This window comes from Siniperca chuatsi, linkage group LG21 (genome assembly GCF_020085105.1).
Source record: "Siniperca chuatsi isolate FFG_IHB_CAS linkage group LG21, ASM2008510v1, whole genome shotgun sequence".
NCBI classification, from domain to species: domain Eukaryota; kingdom Metazoa; phylum Chordata; class Actinopteri; order Centrarchiformes; family Sinipercidae; genus Siniperca; species Siniperca chuatsi.
This window is the reverse complement of record NC_058062.1, coordinates 18,410,893-18,432,909: the sequence shown is the minus strand read 5'-3', so window position 1 is coordinate 18,432,909 and position 22,017 is coordinate 18,410,893. Positions and strand designations below refer to the sequence as shown.

At 41.5% G+C, this 22,017-nt stretch overlaps 1 protein-coding gene across 8 annotated transcripts in view; it reads right to left on the bottom strand.

Moving 5' to 3' along the window:
* plppr2a (phospholipid phosphatase related 2a) overlaps positions 1–21,196 on the bottom strand; it is a 165,467-nt gene extending 144,271 nt beyond the window's left edge. For 2 of the 8 annotated variants that reach the window (XM_044182582.1, XM_044182585.1), the window contains exons 1-3: positions 20,953–21,195; positions 14,651–14,762; positions 12,850–12,920 (exon numbers count right to left, since the gene is read on the bottom strand). In XM_044182582.1, coding sequence (XP_044038517.1) covers positions 12,850–12,920; positions 14,651–14,700 — 121 coding nt within the window. In that variant the 5' untranslated portion in view covers positions 14,701–14,762; positions 20,953–21,195. Of the gene's footprint in view, positions 1–12,849; positions 12,921–14,650; positions 14,763–20,952 lie in introns of all 8 variants that reach the window. The other 6 variants (XM_044182581.1, XM_044182584.1, XM_044182590.1 and 3 more) reach the window with 4 other exon arrangements.
* Between the last annotated feature and the right edge of the window lie 821 nt (positions 21,197–22,017).

Here is a 22,017-nt window from a genome sequence, read left to right as displayed (position 1 = left end):
CTGTAAGGTTGTCTATTTTTTGTGCTTCAGACCTTTTTGATTTTTCTCAAAAACTTCAGATTTAGACAAAGGCGATGCTTGACAGGCACACCCTGTTTCCACAGTGCAGAGATAGCCTTGTATAGAGCTTACCATTCCCCATGGGCATTGCACTCTTTTTGGCATCCGAGGCTAATTTCAATGGGAGGAGCTTCACAGTGACACACTTTGCCCGGTGAGGCCAGCAAACCCCCTGGCAAGCTTGTCTGATGTAACACTGGCCTACTTCTACTAATAGACATCAGCTTAACGCATGAAAATACCATCAAATGTTGCACTAACGTTAGGCAGAAACCCTTGCATAGGTACACACACACACACTCCTCTGATTATAGCCTCTGCACTAGAGATGTTGTGTGTTCAAACCTCTTTGATGTCTTACTATTACTTTTGACATACTCCACATGACCGTAAGTGGACATTAAAGGGACTCAGAGTGATTTTATTCATATTCACAGAGTTCCAAAAAAACATCTCTGCTCTAACATGACCACACTCAGCAGTGAGACACTGCAAAGTCAAAGGATCACTTTTGTTTTAACAACTTGAACAGGTGTGGCCCCTGAAATCCAGAATATTTATAGCAGAGGAGCAACACAAACTGGACCATGTTTCAAACTAAACAGCCTCTATCTGAGTCAGCTGTGTGTGATGTGCAGGACAAAGCCGGGGCAGAGACAGTCTGAGCCTCTAACTGCTGCTGCCAGCTCAACTGTCCCGCCAACCTCCTGGCCAAGTCCCACTGCATTCTTTGTATTGACACAGAAAAGGCTGCTGTGTTATCAAAGTCCAAGTCCAGACTCACAGGCTATATGGTACCATATTTTATACAGCTTGTATATAATACTACACAATTGGTCCCTAAAAATGGGTGGATTATCCAATAAGCACATAAAGTCCATCTTAAATAATAACTTTTTGTCTTTGTCTCCCGTCTTCTTATGAACCAAAATGGGGTCATGTTCATAACAACATAAAGGGCAAAAGGAGGAGCAGTGGGGGAGTTAACCCAGTGCACTAACTTGATCTAAGCCTGCAAACAAAGCACCTCTTTGAGGCTGACGCATCAGTGCCCTTCACAATGCTCTCAGTCACACACACACACACACACAGGCAAATACATGCATGCACACACCCATACCAATGCACATTCCCTCACACACACACACACACGTGCAAAAAGCAAAACGAACAAGTACACAGATTGCCGTTCCTATAAGATTATGGCTTTTGTGCAGTTGTACAGTAAACATGGAATTCCTTACAATAGCCGCCCTACATAGCACCCATGGGATCGCACCAAGGTGACACTCCCTGCAAGGAACAGCAAAGCCTCAACAGCATTTTGCTGCGTTCTCCATTTTCCTGATTTGACTTGAACGGCTGCTGCACTGGAGCTTGCATAAACAGGTCAGGAGGAAAGTAGGTCAGTGTACACAGAAAGGGAGGAGAGAGGAATAGGAGAAGTAAAGAGAGGGAGAGGGAGTGTGCTGTTAGATGGCCGATGAAGGTTATGACTCCATCTGTGTCACTCTTGTTTGTCTCTGGCAGCAGAGATGCTCTTGGCAAACAGAACAGAAAGAGGGCTCTCGTGTTACCTGGTTCCCCTTCGCAGCCTGAGGAAAGGGGCTGGTGGAGCGAAAGGGCGGAGGGGGGGGGGAGAGCACAATAGAAGTGAACAGGAGGGGGGACCCCAGGACTGCAGAAATCTGACACATTTCTGGTGCAGGTTCCAGGATGCCTGCAAAGCCAGGTCAGATTCAGGTAACTCGGCTGAAGAATTCCCCTGCCTGCATACTGTAAAGTACATCCGTGACCACAAACCTCAGTTTGCTCTGTATGTCACATCTGTCATTACATACTGTAACAGGTGGACCAAGCCTTTACGGCACTGGTTTAGCAGCCTGTGAGTCAGTGAGTAAGGTACACACACACACACACACACACACACACACACACAGGAAGAGACGAGACGAGTCAGAGAAATAATTTCACATGGTGTGCTCTACAGAGAGAGAAGTAGGCAGTGGAAACAGAGCTTTTAATCAAGAATGGACAGACTCTTACATGTTCAATCTTCCCACAGGTAGTTCAAAACCAGCATGTCTCATATGTTCCGAGATCACAGCGTTTATTAAAAGCTGCAAAGTGAAGCACCGCTATGAGACAAAGCACAGAGCATCTTTTGAGCAGGTTAACAAGGGGGATGGCATCCCTATTCGTTCCCCCTCAAATCGCCTACTGAGTATGGTGAATTAAACATCATTACATAAGCAGAACAAAACATAGTGGTTTCTTAAAAAAAGCTTCGCATTCTTGGAAAAGTACTCCAGTATTCAAAACCAGTCAAAAGAACAAGCAAGTAAAAAAGAAAAAGATCAAAAACATTTTCTGCTTACATAACTAGCTTGTAGCTTGAGGCTCAGTACACATCTCAATGTTTTTTATGAAGAGGTTGCAGACAGGGGGAGTGTTGTCTGATCAGAGGTGGCAACAATAAAGGTAAAAATGTGAAGGGCGGTGAGAAGCAAAGCTAGAGGTGGATAAATACAGTAAAATGAAGTGAGGAAGGAGAGAAAGACACACACTGAAAAAGAAGCAAAAACCAAAATCCTATTTTAAGTTTGCACTTTCAGTTTAAGATAAGCTCTTATGGTGAAAGTGACAGCACCTTTAGTTTTAGCAAAGAGCAGCAGTGAGACATGAGGTGGATGACACATGAGCTGGGACAGGGAGTGGCCTTGCCCCAATTTGCCCCCCCACTCTCTCTTCATCATACTCTCTAGGTCATGCACACACACGCACACGCACACATACAAAAGACCTTGTTGACCTGCAGCCTCAACTGCGTCTCCCATCCAAAGTGCGAAAACTCAGTGTGGTTTTTTTCCACTCAAAAGATTTCTAACAGTGTGTGTGTGTATGTGTGTGTGTGTGTGTGTAACACTGTGTGATAAGATCAGCCTGAGAAAAGAAAAGAAATAAATCATGACTCATCTAAGTAAGTTAATCCTCAGCCTTTGATCCACTTATATTCATAAGCCACATTTTAACAGCATCTTCAGTCCTGATATCTGATGGGGAAAAAAAACCTTTAAATGGTGCCTCAATTACCTCTAACCACCTACACCTGCAGTGCAGCGGGATCCCCACTACTAGTCCTCCCCCTAAGGAAAGCAGAATGCAAATGCAGAAGTGGACCTGCTGCTGACCGGCACACGGCAGCCGACCTGGGCGAGGGCTGTAACTGCAATGCCAGGTTCTGCCAGCTCATATTAGAGTGTGTAGGAGAAAACAGTGCAGAGGGAGAGACGGAGAGAGAAAAAGAGATAGAGAAAGAAAAACAAAGAAGAAAGAAGTAAAGAAGTAAAACAAATCAAAGGGGAAATGGCGAGGAGGCAGATAATGAATGATGATGGAGGCCCAGAGGACACAGAAAGGGAGTGGAAAAACATTGCAGGGAGTTAAAACAAGGAGCCGACTGTGTCATTCGCCCGGTGGGCTTCCTTCCTGTTGGGCCACAAGGCCACCGACTAACTACAGCCAGAGGGGGGGAAAAAAACAAAACAAATCTGAAAAATCTGCTCAGTATGCCACCCCACTGCAGCCCCACCCAAACACACACAAAACAGCAGCCCCACCTGCACCTCCCTGCCAACCAGTGGATTAACTCACAGAAGTGATGTAAAAGGTGGAGGTGACACAAATACCACACATTCTGTTGTTTGTGCATTCAACGCAGCTCTGGCGCACCCCCAGTGCAGCTCCACCTGAGCCCTCCAGAGCCACCCACACGCTCACTGCAACACCGGGTGCCACCACCACTTTCTCAGGTGGCGATGCCTGCACTCGTACAACAGGACAGACCTGGGATGGAGTGATGCAGACATACAATCTGGATGGACTCCTATGTTGATCAAGAGTCCGTGGTATATCAGATATGTTTTGAAAGGGGTCTGGTGTGCAAAACTTACTGTATGCTTTAAAACACTTGTAATCAATTACATCTCTAAACCAGCTATCACAAACTGTCATTTCAAAAGGCCAAGACAATAAATCAAAGAATGAAAAACAAGTTGGTTGCCAGTAGTGGGGCAACATTGTTTCACCAAGATTACACAACTGCAATAACACTGAACACTGATGCTGCCTAATATCAAATAGCGTGGCATCTGATAACAATAAAGATAAAAATCAGTTGTTTTCTGTTAACTGTTTAACCTTGTATTTATTATATAATGACATTAATAATTAATAGTAAGTGTACATGCAAGGCCCTTCTCTAATTCCAGCGAAGTCTGAGAGGATGTTTGGGGCATTTATCATCTTTCCGACGTCATGGTTTAATGGTTTGCAATAAGGAACAAACATCGATTAAGTAACCGAAAAGGAATGTGTTTAAATAGTGTGACCATAAGCCTTAACACAATCATCGCAAAATTTTATGAAAGAAAACACTGACATTGTTAACATTAGGCCTGCTAGAGGAGAGCGGACATACAATACAACAAGAGTCATAAACGAAACTGTGCTAATCTCATCTAAATATTGACTTGGTGGCTATCAAAGGTTTTATGACACACACCATAATGAACTTTTTACTGGTAATGTGTAAGGAGTATTACAACACCAGGGAGGGGAATGGAGCTACGTGCAAACAGTGTATTATCAAGAGAAAAAAAGCCAGTGCCAAAGCCTTTCCTTTAACACGACACTTTTGAAAAAAAACATAACACTTGGGTTGTGTTAAAATCTGTTGTGGTATTTTTGTTTTGTCCTCTACGAAAACACTTCTTATTTTTCACACTGCACAGAGGGCACATCTTAGGCCATCAGTGTTGTGGTGTAGGTTGGAAAGCACTGGGGAAGGAGGTATTACACAATACTAGGCAACCTGCTGCCTGAAGTTATACTTGAGTAAGATACGGCTGCCGGTGTTATTGTGGGATCCGGGCAGGGTGACTGTGGAATGTTTGTTTTGATTTTACAGGGCTCAGTCAGGGGGCCCGGGACGGTACGGTGTGTGTGTGTATGTGCATGGGGGTGGGTGTATGTCTGTGTATGTGTGTGTGTGTGTGTGTGAGAGAGGGGAGGGTTAACTCACAGCAAATTACCCTCACTTGCCTTGCCTCTGTTTTTGTTTTCAATTCCCCATCCATGGCTAAAAATTAGGTCAGCAGTCACATGTGATGTGTTTCAGCCAGAGGAGCATTGAGAGACGGAAAAAAGAAACAAAAAAAACACGAGACATTCTTAACCTTTTTAACAGATATTTATATGACAGCCTGTAACTAAGCTTTAAACTCAAAATATTAAAGCTTCATCAGCTATCTGTAGACTTTTTCAGGCCAAATCCTCTTCACCCAAAACAAAACAGTTTTTTTTTTTTTTTCACCAAGCCTCACGGAAATGGCAGTTGGCCATGTGTTATGTGTACTGTTGACTTTGGAAGGGCTCCAGCCTTAGTGACCTTGTGGAAAGTCACAATCACAGGTGCTGGTGTGTATGTGCGCAGGCAAAACGTCTGATATGTTTGCAGGCAATGGGAGTGTCAGGAACAAGGAAACAAAGAGCAAAACATTAAGTGCTGCAAATTTGAATGTGTTGTCTTGACGTTCTTTAATGAGGCATATTTGAGATCAGTATGTACAGACATCTTTCCTGAAAGGAGCTGCACGAACAAAAGCAAATAACACCACAGGCGTGACCCACATTTGTATATTGACAACAAACATTTGCTGTTATTAGTAAGATAGTATACCATGGATTGGGTTTAACTCAAGGATTATTTGCTGATTGGATGACATCTACAAAAGGGCCAAAGGGGAAAAAAGGGAAAAATTATAAAAGCAATGACGCAGCTGAATCAGAAGTTTTTGCTGCCACTTGTATTCATCATGACAGCCTTGTTAAATATAAGCAAAATCAAATGGAATAAAATACTGACCAAAAAAATGTGTTATCCAAATGTTTACAGTTTATTCACATTTATATATATGTCAGCCAATTCATGTGAAATGGATTATTTTGTGGATGTAGAATATGCACAGCATTGATGTTCACACATTCACTCCGTAATCACAAAGAGTGACTGCTGCAGCGACCACATCATGATCCCTCACTGGCCTCCCAACATACGAACACGTTTACTCAATAACGCTGACCGAATTCCTATTTTGTTTCACTTAATTCATTCAGCCTGACATCATGTTCATGTTAGCCAATTTCTTGTCAGGAGGGGGGGTTATTTTGTTCAGTTTTGCCCTGACCAATCAGTGGCGAGTGATGTATGTATGTCACTTTCAGCTGACAATGTTGGCAGCTGCTGTAGCCATGGCTAGCAGCTACTTAATCTTAACATTTTTCACTTTGATCAAAAAATATGTCCATTTATGAGTTGTAATTTTGTAAGTCAACTTACAACAACCTGCACAGCTATGTCCAACCGTTTCTCCAACCACAAGAAAAACAGCTGTCAGTGGGCACACCACCAGACCTATTTGAATTGCTAAACAAATCTGAGATGTGTGCAGTGATTTAGAGGTCTGGAACCAGGCTACAAGCTGGAAGCTCCTCAGCCAGGAAGCGATCATGCACTCTTTAAATCGGAACGCTGCAGTAGAAACAAGGCTACAAGTCTATAGCCACACTAGCAGCTCTGTGAGGCTGTTCTTAGGCAGCATGCTAACATGCTGATATTTAGCAGGTATAATGTTTACAATGTTCACCATCTTAGTTTATTGGTGGGCATTGCTAACATTCGCTAATTAATACTAAACACAGAGGCTAATGACATTGTCGTTTGTTTTTCAGGTATTTGTACATAAACCAAAAGGGACCAATTTAAAAAAAACATAAAAAGAACAAAAAAAATCTGTTACATGCTAAAATGCTTTCTCAAGCAGCCATCTGGTGTAATCGTACATCTTGTGATGCCTGACAGCCATAATTTGAACCAAAAATAGGTATTAGTCAATCAGCCCTTTGTGGGTATGTTCACAGCGCTAAAGCCTCCACACTGGCAAAATGTAGGTCAGCTCCTCCCAATTTCTTCAACACGGTCCCTCCTTGCTCCTACCCTTCCACTAAATACGTTTTCAAGCAGCGGAGCCTCAAGTGAACCCATGCACCATAGCAAAACAGCTGAGGCCTGTGAGGCTGTGGGGTAACAGAGGGGTAAAGGGGTGCAGTGGGGGCGGTTGACCAGGGGCAAAGAGAAACTCCAGCAAAGGAGGGCATGCTTAAAATTCAGATTTGGCCCTCCTAACATGGCTCTGTCTCATGGCGACCCCCCTCCTCCCTTTTTTCCTCCCTGACTTCTGAGGAAATCCCCTCTCTGCTCCAAGAATCCTGACCATATACAGCAGCCTGTGGGATTACAAACTAACAGACTTAACTGTAGTCACATGCCTCAACAGCCGACTGCAGGAATGCCATGTCTCTGCTGCGACCCCTCTTAGGGGCGGCCGTTATCTATCAGCAGGTTCAGTTAGTTTTCCCCACTGTTAATGCAGTGCCATAACTGTTTGTCTATGGGGCAGAAACAAGGCCACCATTTAAGGAGACAAACACAAAGGTGGTTTTTGATGTGTGATACAGGAGTGGGATGGAGTCAGGGGGCCTCCGGCAGCAACCGACTGCAGCGGAGTGGGTGGGTGACTACAGCCTTCCGTTATGAGTCTGCTGTTCAGGGCAGTGTGTCACATACTGAGGGAAGCACACTTTCTCTCCATCACACCACTGGGAGACAGTGCTGCAGCCAAGAGGATTCACACAACAGGAAAGTTATATCATAGGTTATGCATCGACAGCTGAGCAGTATGAAAATATTAAGGCGGAGGAGTAAGTCGCTGAGGTCACGCTGATGAGTCATTGTCTTTAAAATATAATTTATGTGCAGTTAGATGCCGATAAAGTACCCCACTATTTAACCTAATTATTTCCTGGCCCATTCAATGATTTTAACAAGTTTGGAAACAAAACCAAGTTAGTAATGGGACATTGCTCTGTCCCAGCAAGTGTTGCTGCACATTGCTCTGTCCCACAAATATTCCCATTTAAACCTGAAACCTGACCTGAGCAGCAATAAAATAGGCATGAATCACATATTGGGAGCAGTGACAGAAGTGTTGCACACAGCAGCGGGGCATCGCCACAGTTCACACTGGAAAGGAGATACGGTGGGAGGGGAGAGGAGATGAACCTCCGAGAAAGGGTCTCCCAGTGAGATAAACAAAATATGATCTGAAAGCAGAGAAGCTAAACTGCATTCAGTGGCCTGTTACACAACTCGGTACAAAAAGAACCTTTTGTGTTAGACTGACAGCACAGAACAGCGCTATCTAATCCACAGTGGCCTTTGCATAGAAAAGAGAGATGAGGCTCACAAACAAATTCAAAGGGGGTTGTTTACATTGTGTGTGACAGATTGCACAGTGGTTATATTTCTTGGCAAACAGGCAGACTGCTGAAGTATTACGTGTACGAATAGCGTCTTCAATTCACATACATAGATAACACTGTGGCCTCCAACCAGTGACACACACACACACTCACACGCACGGGTCGCAGCCCTGTTGACATACATGTTCTGCTCATGTTGTCTGTTGCCTTTTCTCATGTTGTTGTCAATCACACACATACACGTCCACAGCTCTGGAGTGTGTCACAGTGTGACTGATGCTTCTTCCTACACACAAAGCCACTGAAACTAGTTTCTCATCCACTTCGATCCAGTTTGTCACAAGGCAGCAAACAACGTGCCTCAGGTGAGTGAGACCTGAGAGGACCGCGAGCGGACATTCCAGAGAGCCTTGTGTAAGATTATTGCTGAGATCAGGTGTCAGAAGAAAAACAAAAGCCATTTCCTAACAGGGTCAGAGGTCAAAGCGACACTGGATTAACATCACTGGAGTCACACTGGCAGGCACACTGGCCAAATTCTTGCCCAAAAGAACAGAAACACTGATATACACATTGTAACACAATCCACATACAAAATCTTTTAGTTTAGGAGCTTCATTATATTTACCATACAGACATTAGCATATCGATCTTCTCATCTAACTCTCCTTTAACGATTCCTTTAATACTTCGATACTCACTTGCCATATGTATGTTGAGAGAGCTACTGGTCACTGTACTCATTCCGTCTCTCCATACTGACAGTGAAGCAATCATTTTGCAGCGCGACTACACTGTAAGAAATGGGGGACAAAATTTTCTGTGCAAAAATGCATTCTTAAGCAGTCGGTATCTTCATACTGGTAGTTGTGTGTAGGTTTAGTGACGGTGTTTTGTCTTGGCAATGCAACTACGAGGACGTATCCCTCCACCGTGGCTCAGCATGGAAACACAAATAGGGAATTTCATACTAAAGAGACGGTCATTTTGTAAGATACCCACTTAATTTGGCTAACTCCCTAAACTTCAGAATGCATTCCCATTTCTTGATCTCTTCACGGCCACTATGGATTAGAGACATTTTTACAGCGACCAATAACTCTCTCAACGTACATTTAGCATTTGAGTATTGCAATAAAAAGACTTGAAAAAATAAGAATCTATCAAAACTTGAAAAAAGTTTCTACTTGCAATTTGTAACAGTTTGTGTCTATAAATTGTGTGGAGTTCAGCCAAAAAGTGCTTTTCTTTTTTTATATTGTTTCATTTCAGTACATAAATAGAGGCCTGGATGGGTACATTTAGATTAGAGAAAATTCTGCAAGAAACCACTGGGTTAAGGCATAAGATTAACAAGACTATGCTAGCTGTCTGTACTTAGACACAGTGGTGCTTTGAGCTAAATGCTAATGTTAGCATGCTAACATGCTCACAATTAAAAAGGTTAATATGCTGATGTTTAGCAGCTAATGTTTACCATGATTATTGTCTTAGTTTAGCTTATTAGCATGCTAACATTTGCACAAAACAAATAGTATAGCTAAGGCTAATGGGAATGTCATTAGTTTTGCAAGTAGTCATAAACCAAAGAATTGGACCCTATGGTGGTGCGAGATGAAACGTTAAGGATCACAATAGTATTTACAATTCATCCTGTGGGGAACATGAATGTCCGTACCAAATTTCATGGCAATCCATCCAATAGTTGTTGAGACATTTCGGTAAAACTCACAAATGACAACCTTCTGGTGGCTTTAGAGAAAAAGTCAGGGGATCACCAAAATAATCAGGATACATCTTCGGGGCACCACGGATATCTGTACCAAATTTCATGACAAACCATCCAATAGCTGTTGAGCTATTTCAGCCTGGACCAAAGTACCAACCAAACTGCCAACAGGATGACATTGCCGTCTATAGAGCCACGCCGCTACCATGGCTAAAAATAATGTTAGAATATAATAAAGACGTAAAAGAAAGTTCACACAAAAACTCATTAACCTAAAAATAAAAAGATCGGCATTATAAATATGTTAAGGTATAAGTCTTTAGGTGGTTGTGTTTCGGTATAACGTCCAATAGGGTTATGTTTAGCTTACAATTAGAGATTTTTGTTTTAGAATGGGATTGGAATCTAGCAGGGATGTCCGCCTCTGGATGGATTCAGGTGCAGGGAGTGTCCTGTTGACTGACAGTTTCAGGATATGTTATCCCTCCCCGCAGTGGCGATGGCTTCCTGCCACACACAAAGAACTGGGCCATGAGCCTGGATTCCTCACAGGCCTCCATGTGGATCTGGTTTATTGTGCCAGCCAAGCACTAGCTCTCAGACAATGACAGGCCTTGTATCTCAGTCCATGTCTCTGTAGCTCACCATCGTTCTCTATCACATGCTCTTCTTCTTCTACCCCTCTCTCTCGGTCTCTTGCTCCCTCTGATAAGTTTCCCCTCACTAGTCCGGGACTAAAAAAGATATATGCTGTACCAACTGGTCATTGTTCACACAGACATCTGCAAGACCTTGGAGCTTAAATGTCAGTCATTGTTTTATAAGGGAAAAAAAGACTTAAGAACACAAAGTAATAATAAGGGCGCAAGGACTTCTTGTGAAATAAGTTAAATGTCTTGTAACTTTTTTGGTTTGGCCATTTGGTTTTCAGTGGGTGTGTTACGCAAAAGGCCTTCACAGCTGAAGTCCATAAAAGATAGGCGAAATGTCATCACATGAGGCTTAAGTTTCAATCAGTTTTAATGGAGGATCATAAAGTAATCTATGACATAATATTCTAATATATTCTAATATTAACAAGAAAGACTTTTATCATTATCATTGCTTTTTTTTTTACCTCACATGAAACTGGCAAACTTTTCAAACTACATATAATAAAAGATGCATTGATTTGATGATGATGCTCACATTGTCCTGGTCCTGGGACACACGTAGGGCCTCTTGAGTGAACATAAAGCATTATTCCACAGTACAGAGTCTGAAAAACATGAAATACCTGCTTTTAAAGAACACCCAGTGAGACTAACAAACATATATTTAAATAATTTTCAATGTGATGTGTAGCAAGTTTATGTGAGAGTCCTCTGCCATTCTGCTCATAGACATACCCATTCTGTTGAAAGTGTGCGCACATTTACATTTCCCGCCATAAAAGACTAAAAGTCATCACTTAAGTTTGAATCAGCTTTAATGAATTGTTATCACAAAGTAATCTATAACAATTGTAATATAGAGTAAAAAATAAAAATATTTGGTAATCTAGAAAGACTACTTCCACGTGTACAGTATGACTATGGTTCCTACTTTCTCTGGCATCCTAGACGTAAAGTAGAGCGAGGAAAATTACCACAGCAGAACTCATGTCTCAGAGCTCGATCTTCTCCACAACTGGAACATAATCTGGAAATGTCACACAGTTCATGTCCGTTATTAACAAAGGGGTTCACTGCCATATTATGTTGCATATCACAAAACATTAGGATTAAGTCTCTGAAGCTTTTGCGCCTGAATATTCAGTCAAACACCTGCGACATTAGATCAGACCCAGACTGGCCATCGGGTGCACAGGGAGAATTCCTGCCTGCTTTTAACCTGATGGTGTGATCTCTGGCTGTCATCACACGCAATTGGTTGCATTGTACACATCACCACAAGCACACAAGAAAGAGAGAATGAGCGAAAGAGAAAAAGGTAGAGCTGAGAGGGAGCACATCAAAAGGAGAAAAGCCCGGGAGGAAAGCGTTGCTAAATGCTTCACGAGCAAGGAACTACTTTTCCTGAGTTGATTCTGTTTTAAAAAACTTAATCGTGTAAAATAATCTGGAAAATAAAGACATGTATTCTCTTTTTCTGTCAGGTGGAAGTATCTCCAGTTACTCAGAGCTACCAGAGCTTCATGATGATCAACATAAGTCCAGTCAGAGCTCTGAGGAAATGCCAGGTGCAAAACAAACACTCCAAAAGTGCACAAAAATGATATATATGAATATTTATTCCTGTTGCCTAAATTATGGAAGTGCAACTGACTAACTCTTGAAACAGAAGACACTTGGCTGTTTTTAACTATTTTGGATGTTTTTTTAAAAAACTAAAAAGGTAAAAGATATGTTACTGGCATAAACAAAAATAATATTTCAACAAAACGCTTACAGTATACATGGACTGTTGTGAACGGAGTGAATGTGGAGATTGGCCTGGACTGACGTTAGATTCCCAGTCCAGCCCTGCATTAGATGCCAGATGCCACTATAATTTCCTCATTCAGACAAATCTCTACAGCTGAAGTAGCATTGTAGCAGATGCTCTGTTTTTAGTTAAGTTATCTAGACCTCAGATGACTGTCCTCTTCTCTAATGATGAAACATAAACAGAGAGAATCAGAGAAAAACAGAGCCCACCTGTTCTGGTTCCTCGTTCCTCCTCTGTCTGTGTGGCAAGTGAATCTTTTGCACCAAGGTCTTGCAGATATCTGTGGGAACAATGACCACTTGTTATATGTATCATCTTTGTAACAACATGTAGGTCCTTCGTGCTCAGACGCAAGCCCTTGTTTTGTAAGGATAAGAAATAATAAAGTAATAATGAGGGCACAAGGACTTTTTGATAAATGATTAAAAACAGTTTTGTTCAGCTTTTATGGCAAATTGAAGTTTGCAGTGGGTTTGGTGAAATGTCATCACTTCAACCCCATTTACGTCCTGGCATTACCATGTGATCTGTATCTAGGTAAAGGCATGTTAATGCAAGCAGTTAATGCATGTAGAAAGCATAGCAATCAGAAATTGATCAGATAACCCAGACCACAGAGGATGAATCCTACTAACTTTGGTGATCCCCTAACTCTGGTGCCACCGGCACATCAAATATTTAACTTATTCACTGAAATACCTCAACATCTGCTGGACAGATGTCATGGTTCCCAGATGACAAATCCTAATGACTTTGGTGATCCTCTGACTTTTCCTCTGGTGCCACAGTTGTGGTTTTTAGTGAAATGTCTCGACAAATATTGGTCAACAATCTAATACTTTGGTTTATGACATTCTCGTTGGCCTCAGCTGTACTTTGTGTTTAGTGCTACTTTGCAAATGTTAGCATGGTAACATGCTAAACTGAAAGATGGTGAACATGGTAGCCTGGTAAACATCAGCATGTTAGCACACTGATGTAAGCATTTAGCTCAAAGCACCACTGGGCACTGACAGTGGGGACTCCTATGGGCTGGGCTGGCAGTTCATTTTGAACAAACTTTTAAACTTCATAAGTAATTATACAGAATAGCTATAATCAGCCAATGTCCACTGTTAATTATAATCTGCCAGTGTATTGGCTGGGCTCGGCTAGAGGAAACATGTCTATCCACATCAAACCGTTCCTTAAAGTCGTTCATAGAGTTAACAGCTAAGGAGCACCCACACACACACATTCACACACACCCAACCTTTATGTGTAGCTATGTACTTACTACCACTTTATACAATGATTTTGCTACATTTCCTGACTATTTTACTTTCAGTTTCACTTTATTAACATTGCTTATGAGTGGTGGTAAGTAAGTACCTATAACCATATATTACTAATACCCACTTTGACAGTTTATAATGTACTCTTGACTCAACACCCTCTTATTGCAAACCAGGGGTGGGCAATATGGAGAAAATGATGTCAGAATAATTATCATTGCATTATACTCATATCAATATGTCACAACATTTACAACATTCAAGTATTTTTAATGTTTTATAAGAACAATATCCAATAGTTTTCAATAAATATGTCAAAAAAAATGTAAATTTGCATTAGATTTTACTCTTGCTCTAGTTTCAATAATTATGAACCAATGAATCACTGCACAAACACACCCATCTACCCACCCAAACACACACACACACACACACACACACACACACACAAATCCAAGGAGAAAGCACACACCCCAAAATTTATCAATGATCAATTCAGGGTCTTACCTCAACAAACAAACAAACAAACATGTATACAAACAGCAGGAGTGGCAGTGTGACCACACACACACACACACACACACACTGCATCTTATGGTCCTCTAACCTTCTGGAAAAGAAACACCAAATATGCGTGGGCTTGCTTTAGTGCCACGTGAGTTGTTGGTTAAGTAGGTCAGTCAGTAAGTCAGGAGTGGCAGGGAAGGAGTGTACAAACACAGGCTAACTCCATTACCTCATACAGTGGATTAGTGTCAACAGGCCCATCCATCTGTCTAGAGCCATCCTGGTTCAAGTAACCGTAAAGAGAGCAGTGGGGGCTCGTATTCCTGCCCTCCTGTTTGCCCCTGTAAAGCCACATAACCACACACATACCAGTAAGCAATGCGCACAAACATCCAAGTGTGTACCTACACATACGAGAATGTACATACACGTACACACACAGAAGGTGTGGTCTACAGCACACTGAGTCAGGCCAGTACGGTTACACCTGTTGACCTCAATGCTGAATTAGTGCGAACAGCCGGCAGACAAAAGGAGTACTTCCTGTTTCTTGTATAGAATCTCAAAGGACAAACAGAACTGAGAGACAACAACAAAAGAGAAGGAGGGGGGTTTCCTGGTGAAATAACCTCATAAACAACCCTTCAAGAGTGTGCTGACTGCTAACAAACACATTTACAGAAAGTGTCCAACTGTACATCTCTGGTTAAACCAGTAAAATCAAAAAAGTTGCAACGAGGACGTTCTCTCTTTTAAATTATTATTTTCATAACTGATTTTGATGATTTATTAAGTGATTTTTTTGACCACTTTAAGCACAAACTTTGAAAGTTGAAATGGTGAACTTGTTAGTGTGCCAGATACTGAGCAACATTAGGTTTCATTTGAATTAAATTCATTCATTTCATGTTTCTGCCAACCTGATGAATGTAAGTCCAATATTCATATTACTTTTAGCTCTGTTTTGGTCTCTACCAACTCCTGAGGGAAAAATCTGGTTCTTTAGCTGCTAAATGCTTCACTATGTTCACCAGCTAGTCGCTAACTTAGTTTGTCTTCTGTTTAATGTTGGGCAGGTAGCGTACAGTGGGTTTTTAGAGCTTTTTCACTGTAAACAGCTGCCTCCTGAGGCTGAAAACACTGATGAGAGCCGTGAAAGTGAACCAGAATAGTAAAATTGCGGGTCATAAAACCAAAACAACAGAAGAAAAAAAGATGCTAGAAAGCTCCATTGAGCAGAGGGAAACTGCAGAGTCAGGCTTATTTCTCGGTGGGTTTGTCACTACGAGCGACCCCTTTCACATAAAAGTAGTCATGTGATCCATTGTTAATATAAAAATATTGATAATAACCGCTTTAAAAGCGGAACACTACAGTAATGGTAAATAAAGCTGAGAGGACCAAAATAAAGTGAGAATTGTGTGAATTTCATTTCTTTGTTTCCAAAGTACTTAACATTCTTCTGAAGTCTTTCTCAAGTCACCTATATTATGAAACTATACCAAAAAAATGATGGTGACATCTCAGTCATTTTCATTTTTCAGGTGAGGACTTTTGAGCCAAGAACATTAAACTTGTCTTTGAGCCTTTTTTGTTTTTCATTTTCCTTGTAAAGACTTTACAAGCTGTAACTAATGGCTTTATTAATGGTTAATAAATCATTTATGAAAGCTTTATAGATCAGTTAATTAAAGTTAATTAAAGCCATTAATGAGAACACCTTTTGAGTTGCCAGGTTGTGAAAAACCCCATTTGGCTTATTGGACCATATGAACACAGACAGCACTTACTGAAAAGGACTAAAGAGTTGCAATGATTAGTCAATAAATCGATCGACAGAAAATTAATCAATACGTTTTTCAATTTTAATTCAAGGAAAAATGGCAAAAATTCACAGCTTCAATCTTTGGGTTTTGAACTCTTGGTCAGATAAAACAAGACATTTGAAGACATCACCTTGGAATCGAGAAAATAATCGGTAGATTAATCGATTATGAAAGTAATTATTAGTTGCAGCCCTACATTTATTCATCACCAACATTTATAACTGCATTATTATTAAATAGAAAGGATAAACACTGGCCAAAAGCATTTTTCACAACCTGTCAACCCAAAATTGAATTATATTATATCATTATAATCCCTTTATAAAGAGCACCTTATTAGGAAGTTGTACCTTTGTATTATCACGGTTACCTTGTCTGCCAAAGTCAGCTGGTAAATTCTTTCAACATCCTTAATAGACAGTACATTGCCTTGATGTCTTGGTAACCGAAACAGACCCAAACAATTACATAACTTGCATCAAAAGATTAAAGAAGTGTTTCAAGGTTTCAGGTTTCAACTGAGCAGATGTTACCCCATGTTTGGAATAAACTGCTGAAGGCCTGTTAGCTGTCTGTGGAGATGTTTATGCAATGTTGCATTTAGCAGCACTGGGTCTCACTGGTTGTCAGGAAAAGCTGAAGCATGCTGGAGTGCTCGCTGACAGTTAAAAAAAAAAAACACACACACACACCAGATAACAGAAGCAGAAGAAACAAACCGCAGTTTAGCAAAAACTGCACATAAAAGTCAGAGTGCCTTGAGACAGTTTGAGACAGAGTGAGAGAAAGCAGGAAGTGAAGAGGCAGAAGTGTACACAGTGACAGCAGAGTAGTCAGTTCACATTAAGGGCCTCCCTGCTCCTCCCCGCCACTCAGTCCTTCCTCCTCTAATCCAAACACCTGTGGAGGGGGGGGGGAGGCGAACAGCAGGCCCCATGTGAGTGGTTGCTCACATGCAGTCGGCAAGCAACGTGTTACGGTAACACCTTTGCTGGGGCCAAGGCGGGCAGTTACATAAAGCACAGACACACTGAGCGGTGGGGATGTACAGTATCAGCTGTTTGTGTTCGCCGTCCGATTCACTGCTTACATGCTGTGTTAAAGTGGGCCACCATAAGCTCCATCATTGTTAACACACCAAGTCGGCTGCCAAAGCAACGCGGTGTGCGAGTAGTCTACGTTCGACAGGTTTATTGGAAGTGAGATGGTTGCAGAGGTGACAAATCCCAAAGTGTGATTACAAGAATTGTAGGATTGAGACATATTTTTTGCAAACTAACTTTTGTCAGGGTTTCACGTTGTAGTCCAAGGTTACGCTGTGTCTTGCCATGACTGCCACTTGTGACGTTACAGAGCTCAGGGAGACAGACAAACAGAAGAAACAGACCAGAGATAAACACACGGGCTGCATTTCCAGAAGGCCTCTGCAAGAGAGAAAGACGGGTTAAGCTGGGATTTCACTTAGAGTATCTGGGTCACTGAACTTGTAACACCAGGTTTTTCAGACCCTCTCATAATGCTGGCGATGACAATTAACAGTACACCCGTGTTAGTTCAGACACTCCATTTTGTGTTTACACTGGGAAAGTAGCTACTAATGTCACGTACGTGAGTTGGGTGAGAGGCTTCCCAAATTTGACTTGACCTCCACTCCTGTCCACACTCACCCAATTTTCTAAGAAGCCCTCCCGCTTCCAGTAAAACCCACTGGAATTCGTGGCAAAGGTTTTTTCAGCTCTTAAGCAACTCCTGCACAGACAGCTCCTTATTAATAGCAGCTACAGCATGAGCAGTTGGGACATGTTTACATTTAACTCGAGCAAGACTCTGTCATGAGTTGCAACAGAGGCGATGAAAATTCTCCAGCAGCAGGATAAACTATACTTCATCTGGACAGAAAGCAGTAAAAAATAAATACAGCATGAAGCAAATATGATTTGAAAAAAAGGGACAGATGAGTTATGTGAAATGTAAAAGCAGCTCATCTTCAGCTAGGAGACAAACTAGGTTATCGGCAGGTACTTAAATCAGGGGAAAATAATGGTTGCCATTGTCTGTGAAGCAACGGGCAGAGCTGAGGAAATGGGTGGAAAATGCTCCAAGAAAGAGTGGGAGAGAGGGAGAGGAAGGGTGAAGGACAGCACGTGAAGGCAGGGAGTGTGTTGTCTGAGAGCCATGTGCTTGGGCAAGGCGTGTAAGTGAATGAAGCCGTTTACATCAGTGTATGACTCATACAGGACAAAGCTAGCGCTCCACACATCTCCATTCACATACACACAAATCCATCCATTAAGGTAATGTGTGCGAGCACGCCGACTGTCTAAAAATAGACAAGCACACACAGGCGCATACGGTACAATACGTTCAGTATCTGCCAGAATAACTTCATCATCTGCGTAAAGAAAATTCCAACTGTAAAATCAGAAAGACTGACCCCAATACCGGCTGGATCAATTTCAACTACTAAATCATTTATATAGAGTGAAAACAGCGTAGGGGAGAGCTCATCCCCTATAGTCGTTAAGTAGCACAGAGGCTTCATAGAGAACTTTCACAGCTTTATTATTAAATTTCCCATTGATACCAGATTTCAAAATTTGAAGCTAAGAAGATCATGATTTATCGAAAGCCTTCTTCTTAGTATAAGGATGGGTGAAGCAGCAGCAAAAGCACCTCATTATAGTGATATAAATGTATAAATCATACGATTAAAATCTTCTAAAAATATAGCTATAACTGTGCTGGCTCCATGTACACGAGCTTCCAGTGTGTGATAAGTGAGTTGCTTTGTGGCAACAGTAGTCATGGCGAAGAAAAGTACTGATCAACATCCTACCTTCATTTCAGAGGTGAGGGTGGAAAGCCACGCATAACTCATATGGGCGGAAAAACATCTGTGTATGAGTTTAAATGTGCATGCAAACACAATGTCTGCATTGAAGTGGGGAGCCATATTTAGCCCTTTATGCATATGCATGAGCGTGTGCGCATATGGCACAACCAATCTGCATCCTGCCAAGAATATCTAGGGGTGCATGAGTGCAAACAGGCACGACTGTCACTCATGGTGAGTCAATGTTTGTATACATGGTGTGAATTTTTTTTTTTTGTGTTAATTTTTTTCTGTGTGTGTGTGTATGGGATCAGTACATGGGCCCTTCTCAACATGTGCCTGCAATCAGTGTGGTTATGAAACAGCCAAAACAAAAGCACAGCGGCGTTATCAAAAGGTAAGGCATGAAGGTAGTGCTGAACTTTATCCTGGTGTGAGTAAAAAGTGAGGCTCATGAGCTCTTATAGAAAAGCTACTGACAATGCAAGTAAAACATCCTCACACAGCTCAGTTTTACTATGTACTGTATATACTACACCCACTTCTTACCCAATAAACAGGATCTGAGGTCATCACGCCTTGTGCAAACAATGCAGAAGCCTTGGATATTATAGCTGATTGTAAAAGCTAAAGGGAATACACTGAGCCTTTAAATTTAGACTACTTCAAACGGATGTCAGTATTCCATTAGCCTATAAAGAGCTTAATATTACATTTATGAGGAAACAGAATGCTCAACAGGCCAGAGACTGTGAGGAAATGGCTTCTGACTTCACTACAAGTTACACACCTCACTTTAAGAATGCAAGCAGCCATGAACCGAAACGTCTCTCTCTTCCTCAAACACTCTTGGGTCAACAGAGGTGAAGATCATCGATTTTATTGACAACAAAAACTGTGTGTGCCTCATCAATCCTCATTAGAGACCTGCTACACCGATTTCCTGGAAACAATCCAGATAAGACCTTGAATGTCTCGTGTGGCCTGCAGAGGACAGCTCAGAAGGCACCATTTTGGATCTCTCAGGGCTAAGAGAGATCCAATGTGATACAATGTGCACTTCCGTGGCTACATGCAGTCCCCACACGCAGCCAAGCTCACGGCCGGACATCACAGGCATACATAATACATGAGAAAGTACGAGATGAGGGGCAGTGTCCTGTTTCTCCTCTAGAACTGCTGACCTGTGCATCCCCCCCCCTCCTCTCACACACACACACACATTATACAAGTCCTCATCTAATGAATCCAAATCCGTATCCCTCTGCTGAGTGTGCGTCTACTGCAGCCAAGTGTACTGAATGGGTAGATGGGCCAGCAGCACTCAATAGAGGACAGTCTCTTTACAGAAATCCCCTACTGCGCATCTGATCAGGTGAGCAGTTGCTGGACTCGGCCCAAGGAGAGGTTATTATGTTTTCTATTTTAAAAAGATTATGAAATCACCTCCATCCAAAGCCAACTTCAGGTCTGATGGAATGAAGAGGTGGAGCAAATGATGGCCGTGGGGGCTTCAAGTTATGTAACAACCACCTGATCTTGTTGCACTACCAAAACATCTACATACAAAATACCTCTGTAGTGTTGAAAGCCACAACAGCAATTTAGTGCCAAATATATCAATGAACCAAATGTGCTAAGCTACTAGTGCCAAGATGCTACTGCACCCGCGTGGCGTCTCCATGTCAATACAGTTTACTGGTAAATTAGCTCACCAGTGGCTGAGCATACAGCTCTCTGGCGACATCTTCTGGCGACATTTCATCGACTTTTACTGTGGAGGGTTTTGTAAACACGAGGTGAACTGTTTTGGACACTGTTGCTTTCTTTTAACTTAGCTAGTTATGAGTGCTAACAAACACTTTGTTTTACCTTTGCTAAGCAGTTTCCTCCCCCGTGTCTGGCTCGAGGATATCATTAGGTCGTCACTGGTAACGAAAACACGCCGTAGCGACATTTATTCTATCAGGTAACATTCATTACACCTGAGTGTAGGCGCTGTTGTATTTTTAGGTGTTTGAAATCGTAAAAGAAAAGGTCTTGAGCAATAGCGAGTCTGCGATGTACCACGCACGTGTGACTGTAGGGGTCAGTGACGTCAAGCGAGGCAGGAAAACAAAACCGGAAATTAAAGGAAGGGGTTATTCACTCAGAATGAACCCAGGAAAATTCTTGTTTGTAGTTCTTTTTTTTTAATATAGATTGGAAAGTTTGTGGAACACTTTAACATTCTTTATATTATCCTTGTAAATCCCATTTAGCAAATTTCACTGACTTATGCGATATGTTTGTGTTCTGTCTGCTAGTTTTTTGGAATGACTTAAGGCACTTTATTTTTTTAACAAATATACGGTAGTTTGAATGTATTTTCAACTCGTGATATACAGTAATATGTTACTTAATTCATAACCAAAAAAATCTTTAAAGCTGCTGTTTATTAATAAAATATTATTTATCAGATCCATTGAAAACAAACAAAAAGGCCGTGTGATGGTTGAAAGACCTGGAAAAAAGCTTGTAAGTGAACCTTGAGTTACAATATTTTACCACAAAAAGAACATACACGTTCTTTTAATGATCGTGTCTGTATATAACCCCTGCACTTTCTGTATGTACACCCTGCAATCTGTATTTCAGTTACTGATTTATTTTATTATATATGTTTGTTTGTTTTTTATTCTTATTGGAATATATCTTGAATTTCTATCATGTTCTATGTTGCCTACACTGCATTATATTTGAGGTTCAATAAAAAAAAGAAGACACATTATTACATTTCCTCAAATAGCGCACCACATACATTTTCTATTACATTATAGAAGAATTAATTGTTTATGTTGGGGTATTTTCAGGGCTGTTACAATACATGTTGACTTGCACTTGGGATAAAAAAAATAATATATACTTATATGACTGAAAAAACCCTCACACATTGTC